General features: G+C 56.8%; 1 protein-coding gene across 3 annotated transcripts; it reads left to right on the top strand.

Moving 5' to 3' along the window:
- The first annotated feature begins 881 nt into the window (after positions 1-881).
- On the top strand, positions 882-8,635 carry TICAM1 (TIR domain containing adaptor molecule 1). 3 transcript variants are annotated; one of them, XM_075903051.1, is made up of 3 exons: positions 882-1,252; positions 2,837-2,921; positions 6,021-8,635. In XM_075903051.1, exon 3 carries the CDS (start codon positions 6,256-6,258, stop codon positions 8,347-8,349), a length of 2,094 nt encoding a protein of 697 aa, XP_075759166.1. In that variant the 5' UTR covers positions 882-1,252; positions 2,837-2,921; positions 6,021-6,255; the 3' UTR covers positions 8,350-8,635. The 3 variants fall into 3 exon arrangements, with proteins under 3 accessions (XP_075759166.1, XP_075759165.1, XP_006110580.3); XM_075903050.1 differs by having other exon boundaries at positions 2,736-2,921; XM_006110518.4 differs by lacking the exon at positions 2,837-2,921.
- The last annotated feature ends 3,110 nt before the right edge of the window (positions 8,636-11,745 follow it).

Raw genomic sequence — 11,745 nt, 5'->3', positions numbered from 1 at the left:
CTTCCTCAGCCGACTGGGTGCTGTGTGGAACAGGTGTGGTGTCCACCTGAGCTCCAGGGGCCTGGTGCAAGTCCTCAGTGTAGCAGCCTGCCTCTGGGAAGGAGTGAGGCAGGGAAAGCAGAGGCTGCAGGTCCAGTTCGTCCCTCCCTGCGGTGGCAAAGAATCCGCAGCTTTGCCTGACTCCAGCCCGCCAGGGGCCAACCTGAGGCCCTGGGAGCAGGTGAATTTCCTTGCTGCTCGCGCGCCCTCTGGCGGCGGCTGGCGGGAATGGCCGCGGCTCACCTTGGATCGGACTCGGGAAGCGGCTGGAGACTGGGACATCCCCCTCCCGGGCCTCATGAGCCCCTTCCCCGAGGCCGCTTGTGGACAGGGATTGGGCTGAACGCCCTGCAGCAGCCCGGGTCTGCTGAGGGGGCATGGGAGGGGCAGAGTCCACGTCTCCCTCCTTGTCATGGTGGGATCCAGTTTCCCCCACAGCTGCTCTTTCCAGGGGTTTCCCCATCGCTCCCCCTTCCTCCAGCTCGGGCAGGGATTCCCCTACAGCTTTCCCCTCCTCCCCGCTGGGAGAGCGCGCGCCTCCGTGTCCACTTCTACCTGGGAGTGGGATTTCCCCACCGTCCTCCCGCGGGGGGGCGAGATCCGCCCCATTTCGTCATTGGAGGCGACACTTCCTGCGGGGGGGGGGGGCCGGGAGCGCCCCATAGCGCCCCACACACACACTGGGAAGTCCCCACAGGGATCTCCATAGGACCGCACGCCAGCCTGGGGGGAGATATCCCCCTCCCCTCCCTGCTAGGGGGTGAGATCCCTCCCTCAGGCCCTCCTCCTCCTCCTCCTCCTCCAGGGGCTGAGACCCCGCCCCTATGGGCCCCCACATTCCAGCAGGGCCCGCCGCCTTTCCCGCACCCTCTAGGGGCGAGTATCCCCCGCGGGGCCCCGCCCCTTTGGAACGCCATGTAGCCAACCCGCCCCTTTGGAACGCCATGTAGCCAACCCGCCACATGTAGCCACTTCCCCGTCCGCATCAGCCCCGCCCCCTCCCCTCGCTCCTGGTCCGGCTCCGGCTGCCGTCAGCGGCCCCGGGGTAACCCCGGCCGCGGCTCCTCCTCCTGGGCGCAGCCTGGGCCATGTGAAGCGGGACTCGGCTACTTCCGCCTCCCCGCGGCCGGCACGGCGCAGCGCTCGGGACCTGCCTTTGGGAACGGGCTTGGCGGCTGAGGACTCCCATGCTCAGTGCACCCACGGGACCCAGGTAACCGCCCTCCACTCGCCCTGGGGCCAGGGACCCTCCCTCCTGCGCCTTCCCTCGGCCTGTGCCGCTGGGGCACGAGAGTAGCAATTGGCGCTGTGGCCTTCCCAGGGACAGAGCAGGGGACAGGGGGAGGAACAACGAGCCAGGACTTTTCTGCCCCCAGTTTTTGGGGTGTAGCTAAAAGCTGGGCCCAGGCAGCAGCCCCCTGTTTGATGCATCCCATCGCTGCTGACACCAAGGACACGTTTTCACACTTGGCCTGCCCAAAGCGAGGCGCCTGCACATCTGTTTAGGCCCTTAAATACAAATGAATCAGATGCCCTGATTTTAGCCAGCAAAGTTGGAAAAGTCTGGCCTGGCTATTTTCCCAGAAAGCAGAAGAGGAATCTTGGTTCCAAACTCCCTGGGAAGGAATTTGTAAACTACTGACCTGATCCTCAATAGCTGTCATCTGGCATGACCTTTGTGCTGTTCATGGACCTGTCAGTTTACACCAGAGTACTGGGATGGGGGTAGGGGGGTAGGACAGCATGCAAGGGACTCCTGAAAGAAGCAGAATTGTACAGTACTTAACTTTGGAGATGTTTCCTGGCTCTCCGCTTTACTTCCCAGTTGGTGTTCTATAGCTACCACTGGATGACATTTGAAAGTACAAACAAAAGAATCAGAAGGGGAAGGGTCACAATTTTATAATGGATGTGAGTGAATGGGGAAAGGATTATCAACACCGGCCTGCTCAGCACACATCTCTCTTTGTTTAAAGTGATACTTTTATTGAAAATCCTGACACCCCCCTCCCCCCCACCCCATTGACTGGATTAATAAAACAACAGAACAGAAAGGTAAAATAATGGGTGCAGAGGAAGGGAGGTAGAAAGTGGAAGGAGACAGATGGGTCCAATTTCCACCTGCAGGAGTTAAGGAGAGATTTCTAAAAAGTCACACTCCATTTACATTTGCCTGAGGTCTCTCTTCTCCAAAAAGTTACCCACTCTTCTGCTGCTAGGTCAGCCACAGATCAACTGGCTAAGCTTCTATCCTGGGATGCAATTGATTATTTTTTTAAAATGTCATAGAGCACCCTGAACATATTGAAAGTGTCAGGTGTCCATAGCAAATAGATAAGTTTCATCTGGTGCAAAGCGCATAAACAAAATCTTGGATGATGAATGCAGTATCAGTCTGACTCACCAAGGGTAAGGGTCAGAACTGCACGTCAAAGTTTTGGACATTTGTCAGACCTGTTTTGAAAGGGGAGTGTTTCATTTTGTTTGCTTTTGTGTTTCTAAGAAGTTGCTGTGAACCAGAATTTTTCATTGAAAGGGAGCACAACTTCCTTAGATAGGTCTGATCTCACACATTAAGCAATCATAGGGTTTCTGTGAGACAGAAAAACTAGTTGCTAAAAACAGAGTGAAATTGTAAATTTTCCCTGAAAGCTAGATTTGCGTGGGAGATTTTGTTTTGTTTGCATTTTTTAAAGGCGCTGTTTTCTGATGTACCTTTAAATACTGGAAGATTGTTCCTGAGGGTCAGATACTGTGTTGTTGGTCTTCTATAGCCAGTATTCCTCCTGATTGACAGACACAGCAGCCTTCCACTACTGGGCGGGGTCCCTTCACTCTACCAGAGCAAGATCTGATATTAAATTTACTGCCAGAGGATGTGGGTGAGTCTAAGAGCTTAATAAATTTCAGAAGAGGGATTAGATATGGATGTGAACATCCACAGTGACCTGAGATATAAGGACATAAGCTAACAAAAGACACAAACCTGAGTCAGGAAGACACTTTCCCGATGGACAGCTTATTCCATAACTGCCCATTAGAGGATTTGTGCATCTTCCATCTGGAATAGGCCACTGTCGGAGACAGGACGTTGGATGAAATGGATCCAGAACATTGTTCTGATCCAGTCTGGCAATTTTTATGTTTCTAAATATGTCAGTAATTTAGCATTGACTATTTTAATGTGTGTGTTGCAAGTGTGTTTAGTAAGTGTGTGTAACTTTGCTATTTACTGAAAATTACTACACAATATTGCAAGTATATATAAAGATGCATAATACCATGCATATGGCAAAGACTATGTAGATACCAAAGAGGGATAACATTCTTTAAAAGGTAAGGCGAAGACCGGGGTGGACAATAAAGTGGGCTGCTTCCGCGATATTTACCTGCACCTCCACAGGTACAGGCGATCACAAACCCATGGGCTGGGAATGGTGATCCACGACCAACAGGAGCTGTGATCCCTGTACCTGTGGAGGTGCAGGTAAATACGGTGGTGTGAGGGACCACCAGTGGCTAACCCTGGCAGATTGGATCCTCTGGTGTACACACAATGCTGACTACACAATAACCTCAGGCACAACTAGTACAGAGCATCAAATGTTAAATCTGTCTGTCTGTCTGTCTAATCTTAGAGATTTGGGCTTCTGTCTGCAAGTCTGTTTGTTCAAGAACTCCTAAAAAGTAAGAGCCAGGGCCACCGAATTTGGTTTGCAGCTTCATCTTCCCCTAATTTAAAACCAGCTCAGGGTTTGGTTGTGCCAGCAAAACAGGAAGTGCCAGGAATGGGACTGTTATCCAGAACATGGACCGGGAGGGGGCAGAGAGAGAAGGGGCACGATACGCACAGTCACCACTGGCAATGAGCAGAGTGACCACTAGGGGCAGCCTCATCGGTGAGAGCAGGGGCAGGCGAATTCCGGCCGCGTGCCTGATCCGGTTTGCAGGGGAAGTCCCCGGCGGGCTCCCACCTCCATGTTTACTTGCGCCTCTGCAGGTACTGGAGGGTCACAGCTCTCAGTGGCCAGATTCGTGGCCATCCAGAGCTGTGATCTCACCCCGTGGGCTGCCGTTTTTTATTGCCCACCCCTGAGTAAGAGACTGGCCAGCTGGGGACCGGGCTCCGCAACAGAGCAGGTGAATGGCCCCTCCACTCCAAAACATGCTGGGGGATGATCCCCACCTGCAGGGCACCCTCCCCCAGCTCCCGCACCTGGGACCCCCCCATTCCCACCTAGGAACTGCCCTCCCCAAGAGAGGCTAGGACCTGGAATCATGGCCCGGCCCCAGACAGGCTACAAGCCTTCAGAGTGGGACATCTGCAGGTTGGGGATAGGTCCCGGAACCTGGCCCATCCCACATACAGATGGTCAGGGGGCTGCTGCAGGCCAGGGGCAGCCCCTGGAGCCTCCCCCTGGCCAGCTGCAGGGCAGGGGAGCACAGGTACAGGCCAGGGCTGGCCCCCAGAGTCTGGTCCCCCACCTCCTGTGAACATCCTGGAGGCCAAAGGGCAGGGGGCTGTTGCAGGCCTGGGGCAGCCCCTGTAGCCCTGCCACACCCATGGTTAGGCTGCAGGGGAGCCACTGCAGGGAGGGGCCAGCCCCCCGAGCCAGCTGCAGGGCAGGAAGGGCACTGGAGGGTGGGGACAGCCCATAGAACCCCACCCTGACCACCTGCAGGACAGTGGGGTGCAGCTGCAGGCTGGAGCTGAACTCTGGAGCCCTGCATCTCCAGATCAGCTGCAGCTCGTGGGGGCACCGGCACCCGGGGCCAGCCCTCAGGGCAGGGGGGCAGCTGGAGGTTGGTACTGGCCACCAAGCCCTGCTTCCTCCTGGACCTGCTGGAGGCCACGGTGGGGGGGCACAGCCAGCCTCCAGAACTCTGCCCCTCCCCTGGACAAGCAGGGGGCCAAGGGTCCATCTGGAGGCCCTGGCCCCCTGGGAAGAGCCACTGGCTGGAGAGCACAGGCCCGGCCCCCCAGGAGGGGCTGCTAGCCGGAGAGCACCACCCTTGCCACCACGGGCGGACCCGGTAAGCTCTGGCCCACCCCAGCCTTCTGCCCTCAGTCCTGCACTTCCCATCCGCGCCTTGGCTGCTGCACCCCCCCCCCATCCTGAGACCCCGCCTCCCTCCCCCTGCCCTGAGCTCCTGAGCCTCCCCACACCTTCCCCTCCCCGACTTCTGCATCCCCACTCCTACCCCGTGCCCCCCACACTGAACCCTGCGCCTTCAGCCCCCCATTCCCTGCCCTCATTCCAGTATCCTCCAACCCCTGCTCTGAGCCCCCCAGTCCTCCCAGCCCCCTGCCCTCTCTCCTGGACCCCTGCTGCCTTTTTATTCTAGCAAAAGACGGATAAACTGCAAATATCATCTACTAGCAAACTCTAGCTATTGTGTGAATCACTTTCCTTCTTTTCTGATGCAAACTTCTTTTTTTTCTTCATTGTTGAAAAATGGACATTTCACTAAAGCGTGCACGTTTTCCACACAAACCCGTAACTTAGAGACCTGAGGAACGCTGGGTGCACCTGCTAGTAAGTCAGCGACTTTGCACTGATTATTTTAAAGGGTGCCTCTCCGCATGCCCAGTACGCATTCAGAGCTGTCGGTTGCTGAGCGGTGCACTTGCAATACAGTGGGCAGTAAAGGTGCATGATACCAAAATACGTGGGCCGAAAGAGGAGTGACATTCCTTTAGAAGCCAGGTGTAGCACAGGGGTTTTCAAAGTGGGTTTATGAGGCTATTGGGGGGCTCACAAGCTGTCAGCCTCTGCCCTCACGCCCTGCTTCACCTGCAACATTTATGGCAGTGTTTGAAGGGAGTCGCGCTCAGCGGCTTGCTGTGTGACAGGGGCCACCAATACAAACGTTGGAGAACCCATGATGCCAACGGTGCAGGGACCTTGGGCAAACCTAACGTGGAGCACCCAGACTCTGCCTGGCACATTCCGGTAACTTCCCGCTCTGTTTTATCGCAGGGCCCGCTGGTGAGCTCCGTGGAGTCCTAGGATGGCTGCATTGCCCCCTGGCCCTGAGAGTATTGGGGAGACGAGCCCCTGAGCACAAGGGGAGTGATTATGTAGCACCCAAAGCACGGGAGGTGCTTTCCAGGACGCAGAAAGGCCTACAGTCCATGCCGGCATCCGGAGGCTGTACTATGCGCTTGTCATCACCTGCTTCTTCAGCACGCGGTCTGGCTAGCCAGCTGAAGAGATGGCCGAGGCCCAGGCAGGATTTGAAGGCGTCTTCAGCGTTTTATCGAAGATCCCGGAGGAAAGGCTCGTTACTCTCAAACACAAGCTGAAGCACATGAGATCGGCCACAAGCAGCTGTAAGCTATTGCAGGCCATGGTCCTGCTGACTCTGCGGCGAGAGGCAGAGGCAAGGATATGCCTGGACGCTCTGGGTGACGACGAAGGAGCCCTCTGTCTCTGCAGGTGCAAATGGGGTACCGGCAGCAGCAAGAACCCGCTGAGCCCCCAGCAGGAGGCGGGAGCCCGGCTGGCCCTGGCACGGGTCTACGCGCTGCTGGTGGAAGAAAAGCAGTGCAATCCCCAGTGCAGAGATGATGCCTACAAGGCTGCCATTGAGGCCTTCAGAGCCAGCGAGGCTCTTGGGAGAGACAGGCTGGGTAGCATCTTGGCCGAGGCCTATGCAAAGTGCGGGGCTGACTTCAGTTCCACAGAGACTGACCATGAATTTAAGACCCTGAGGTCCGACCCTGGGCATTTCCCGACTCCCAACCCTGCTCCACACGGGAGGAGCCCCCCAGTCCAGATTGGGAACCGATCGGTTCTCTCAGGGCCACAGACGTTGCGTTCTTCTGGCAGCCCGGCCTCCTTCATCAGCCACTTTGAGATCAGCCAGTCCCCCACCATGGAGTTCCACACCCGCTCGGCTCACTGCAACCGCGTCCCACAGCCCAGCCGGCTTTGTGGGGGTGCCGTGAGCAGCACCCTGCAGTCTGGCCAGGAGAGACTCAGCCACGGCCCTCGGGACGCCAGCCGGCTCAGCTGCTCCGCTGCAGCTCCCCTGCGCAGCCACCGATCTGAGGCGCCCCAGACTGGTGGCTTTGTTCCTCCATCTCTTCCAGTTTCCGAAACTCCCATTCGCCTTGTGAGTGCGGAGCACTGTCCCGTGGAATGCACTGACCCTCCCACCATGGGGACAGCAGGACTGCCGGAGTCAGGACAGCGCCTGCTCCAAACCCCAGGACAAGAGTCCCCTCCCGAGCCTCCCAGCTTGTGTCCCTCAGGGCCAGCCGCGAGCGCTAGCCGAGTGCCCATCGAGGATTCCTATGTCCTCACAGAGAAGGAAGAATCAGAATCCATCTCCTCCTCCAGGGCGCCCCCTCCTCCCCAGGCAGCAGCTGCCCCCGCCCCGGAGCTGGACTGCGGCGAGAAAAGGTTCTTCAGTTTCGTTGTCGTTCACGCCACGGAAGATGTGGACATCGCCTGCCGGGTGAAGGAGATGCTGGAGAGCATGGGGGTGCCCGACGGTGCCACGTTCTGCGAGGAGTTCCTCGTCCCTGGGCAGTGCCAGCTAACGTGCTTCCAGGACGCCATAGACAACTCCGCTTTTACCCTCCTGCTGCTGACCCAGAACTTCGCGTCCCGCCTCTGCATGCACCAGATGAACACAGCTTTGATGGACTCCCTCCAGCGGCTGCCCAAGTACAACTCGGTCATTCCTTTTGTGCCCAAAGAGTACCCCTTGAAGAAGTCTCAGATACCCAGCATACTGATGGGGCTGGTGCCTCTGGATGAGAACTCGCCTGTGTTCTCCAGGACGGTGAAGAACACCTTCAAACTCAAGAAGATCAATGAGCAGAAGATGATGTGGTGCCAGATGCAGCACGTCCAGGAGCAGCGGAGGAAACAGCAGCTATACCGGGAACACTTCCAGCAGCTGCAACAGAACTTAGCGGCTCTGACCTTGGGGTCCCAGCCTGGCTACCCCCCCCAAATGCTTTTGCCCACACTGCTGCCATCTCCTGCAGGAATTCAGCACCTTCTGCAGCAGCTTCTCCAGCTCCAAACACCCTCTCTTCCAATGTTTTCCTCCCCTTCTCTGCACCAGCCTCACCCAGCTAATCCGTTCACATACCCCCAGCCGGCTCCCTCCCCTTCTCAGCACCTCATCCTCCCGTCGGGCCACCAAAATGTGATGCAGGGGTCAGGAGGCCCCCAGCCCCTCATCATTCAGAATGCTCAAATGGTGCAGATCGGGGACCACAATCAGATGCGCAGGGAGAGGACCATGTCGGTGCCAGAAAGCTCCGACGAAGAAATTGGCGAGAGCGTCTGACTGGAAGGGCAGGAATTCAACACGGTCTGGAGAAAGCAGCACTTAGTTTCATTGCAAGCTGTGTAGGTCTGTGGTCTTGGTGACGAGCCTGCCCGGGGAGGACGGGTTCCCCTCCTCGCTGCTGGTGGAACGCACAGAGTGTGGAAGGCAGCAGCCATCTCATTTGCTGTAGGGAAAAGAGTGAGAATGAGGAAGAGAGAGACTCAAATTCCTGAGAAAATCATTCCCAGAACTCTTGGGGGACTCAAAGATATTTTTGAAATAAATTGTAGGTAATTTATTCCTCTTTCTGTATGTTCTCGCTTTCTTGCCAGGGTGGGAAGGGCCCTCACTGGTCATATTGCTACCCCTAGGACCTGTCCTGTTTGCCGTTACCTATGGGGAGACAGCCTAATGGATAGGGTGAGGCTGGCACTCCTGGGTTCTATTTCTGGCTCTGCCACTGATCTGCTGTATCACCTTGGGTGTGTTGCTTAGGCCAAGGTTCCCCTAAACTAGGCAACTGAAATGCCTGGAATACGACTCTCAGAGGTGCTGAGGGGTGGATGCTCGGGGGGGCCCATGGTGTCTCATCTAAAAAAAAATGTTGGTGGTCACTCCTGTAAGTTTCAACCTTCGCCTCACTCCGTGCCTCAGTTTTGCCCTTTGAGAAATGGGGATAGTTGTGCTTGCCGGCCTTTGGGGAGTGCTGGGAGAGCTACAGAGCAAGCGCTAAGTATTATCAATCCCCAGTCCAGCACAGCGTGATGCACCCCTTCCGTGTCCCCCGTGCACTTCAGAACCAGCACCTTACCTGCTGCCCAGCGCTTCTCCAGCACCCTCTGGGGATGAGACGCGAGTATAGAATTCTGAAGTGCCACTCGCTCTGTGGCATATTATCCCTGAGGCAAGGAGGGGCGCAGGTTATAAAAATGCCGGAATGTGGGAAGAGATCCTCCCCCCGAGAGAACGGTCAGTAGAAAACAGAGACAGGAGATCCCCCTGCTTGTGTGGTGCAGAAGGGGGTGTCAGTGTGCAACGTCAGATGGAAAAACCAAACCCCGGATTTGTCTGCATTAGGGATGTGAAAGGGTGATGCTTTCCGGTTCTGGTTAACCGGGAGGGGCGGGGCTGGAGCAGCTCCCTGCCTGCCAGGGGGAGGGGCCTGCTCTAGCCCTGCAGGACCTGCTGCACAGGTGCTCCAGTGCGGCCGGAGCAGCCCCTGGCCACGGTGGATGTGAGTGTGTAATTGAATAATTGTGTAACCACATCAGATTTTAGTGGTTATGTGACTATTCAATAATCCCCGGGGGTGGGGCTGGCAGCCAGTGCGCTCCTGGTCCCACCCCGGGGAGCCCCCTGCCACTGCGCTGCTGCTTCTGATGCAGAGGCAGCAGCAGCCTCTGTCTGTGGGGGGCCCTATCTGAGGCAGCAAAGGTGAGGGGAAGTGTGTGTAGGTGACAGGATTACAGATAAGGCCAGGCTTATTAGTTAATCATTGACTACACGTTGATATCCCTAGTCTGCATTAACCCCCCCCCCCACACACACACACACACAGGGCTGCGGGGCTCTTGGCGTGAAGGGAGCAGAGCAAGTCCCCTTGTGTGACAGCGCTGGTCCCGGCACCAAGTCAAAGGGCAAGTGTGAACGTCCAGGCATTGCTCGTGCGTGATCAAAAGCAGCACAAGCTGCCAGCGCTGTTGACGAAACTGCTGCTTGCAAGTAGCTGCAGGCACTTAGAAACTCAAGTGAACCTGAGCTTTAAAGTCCCCAGCATCCCCACCCTCCAGTTTTCAAAGGTTTGGGGTGTCCCAACAATCCTTGGACAACTGAGGGTGCCCCCTAGTTTTAAAGCACTTTTGTGCAAGCGTCAACCCACCGACAGTAGCACAAGGGGCCAGACAGACGTACAGTCGTATTAAGAAACATCTGCGGCATGTGTCCAAGAAATTAATCTGTGGGTCCGGGCTACGTGGCCCTTTTGTTTGGGGCCTGCGGAGCGGTTTGGGTTTATGCAGGGCTCTACACGTGGCACCACTTCCCCAGGGATGGAGCAGCCTCTGGCATGAGGGAGGCAGGAGGGGGGATGTCCTGGGGGTTGGGAAGTGCGGGGGAGCTGAGACCATGCCACCTTTCTGTTTGGGAAACAAACTGAGGAAATAGAAATGTCTGGTATTTTCTAAATACGATGTCATGTAGAGCGTGATGTAATGTCAAGTATTTGTGTTGAAACCATGGGGCAGCCCTACCGTGGGTGGGTTCTGTATCGGCTGCTCTTGGGGTGGGTGCTTGGGGATTCCAACCCACAACCCTGTCCTCCTGGTCCACTCGAGCTGACCCCACCCTCCTGCCTTTGGGGAGTCCCCTTGTCCTGTGTCTGGTTGCTCCCAGGGTGGGGATGGGGCTTGAACTTGCCACCATGTGTTCCCCAGAACTGATGCCAGTTGCCCCCCCCAAAAGCAGTGGGCATGTACAGCAATGGCTCCATGTGCTGCTCCTCATCCACAGGCACTGACCCCACTGGCCACATTCTCCATTACTGATGAATGGGAGCTGCAGGAGCAGGTGGAGAACCCCCGCTCTGTCTTTCTCAGGGGGCTGCAGGGACATGCCAGCCACCTCCAGGAGCACAACTAGCCACAGGGATAATCACTCCACGCAGGACAGGTTAGGCATTTTACTACTCGAAGAATTACATTTAGGCATAAGAGAAATGCAAGTTATGAAATGCACAGACCCGTCCAAAAGGAAAACTAACCTACTCGGCAAGCGGCAAAAGGAGTCCCAACCCCCGTGTACGTGTGGGCTCGGGAGAGGAGCGTGAGAGTGACAGAGATTTCCATTGCCAAGCTCCCTCCATCCCCTTCTCTCTGTATGGAGATGGGGTACAGGATTGGGGGAGGAGGGGCACCCTGGCATCAGCACCCCCCCTTCTCCCTCCCACACTCTGCACAGCAGCAAGGGGCAGCGCCAAGGCAGAGGACAGGAGCAGCGTGACAGCGGGTGGAGGGGCAACTGAAGTGCCAGCAGGGGCGGCCCGTGAGCCTAGGCAAACTAGGCAGTTGCCGAGGGTGCCGCCGGCCCAGGCGCCCGATGATGACGTGGTGGCCGTGTAGGCAGGGGCGCCGATCGTGCCTTCCGCCTGGGGCGCCAGCTGCCGCAGTCGGCCTCGGGCCGCTCCTGAGTGCCAGTACTTGAGAGCTTCCCGGCCAAACCAGTCAGGATCCCCTGTCGAGGCTCCAAGATCTGCTGGTAGAGCCCGTTGGTGACCATTGATCTAGACCATGCTTGGTCCTGCCGGGACTAGACTTGATCTCTCGAGATCCCTTCCAAGTCCAGTGTCCTATGATTCTATATTGCGGTTAGCCGCAGGGCCTGGGGTGGGCTGTGAAGTTGCCTGGAGGGGTGGGGCTA

The sequence above is a fragment of the Pelodiscus sinensis genome, chromosome 19 (genome assembly GCF_049634645.1).
Source record: "Pelodiscus sinensis isolate JC-2024 chromosome 19, ASM4963464v1, whole genome shotgun sequence".
Classification (NCBI taxonomy): Eukaryota; Metazoa; Chordata; order Testudines; family Trionychidae; genus Pelodiscus; species Pelodiscus sinensis.
Note: the sequence above shows the minus strand (reverse complement) of the source record. Positions and strands in the feature narration are given on the sequence as shown.

Bases quoted from the DNA above. Each gene is read 5' to 3' on its own strand.
- TICAM1 (XM_006110518.4), top strand. From the start codon at position 6,256: ATGGCCGAGGCCCAGGCAGGATTTGAAGGCGTCTTCAGCGTTTTATCG.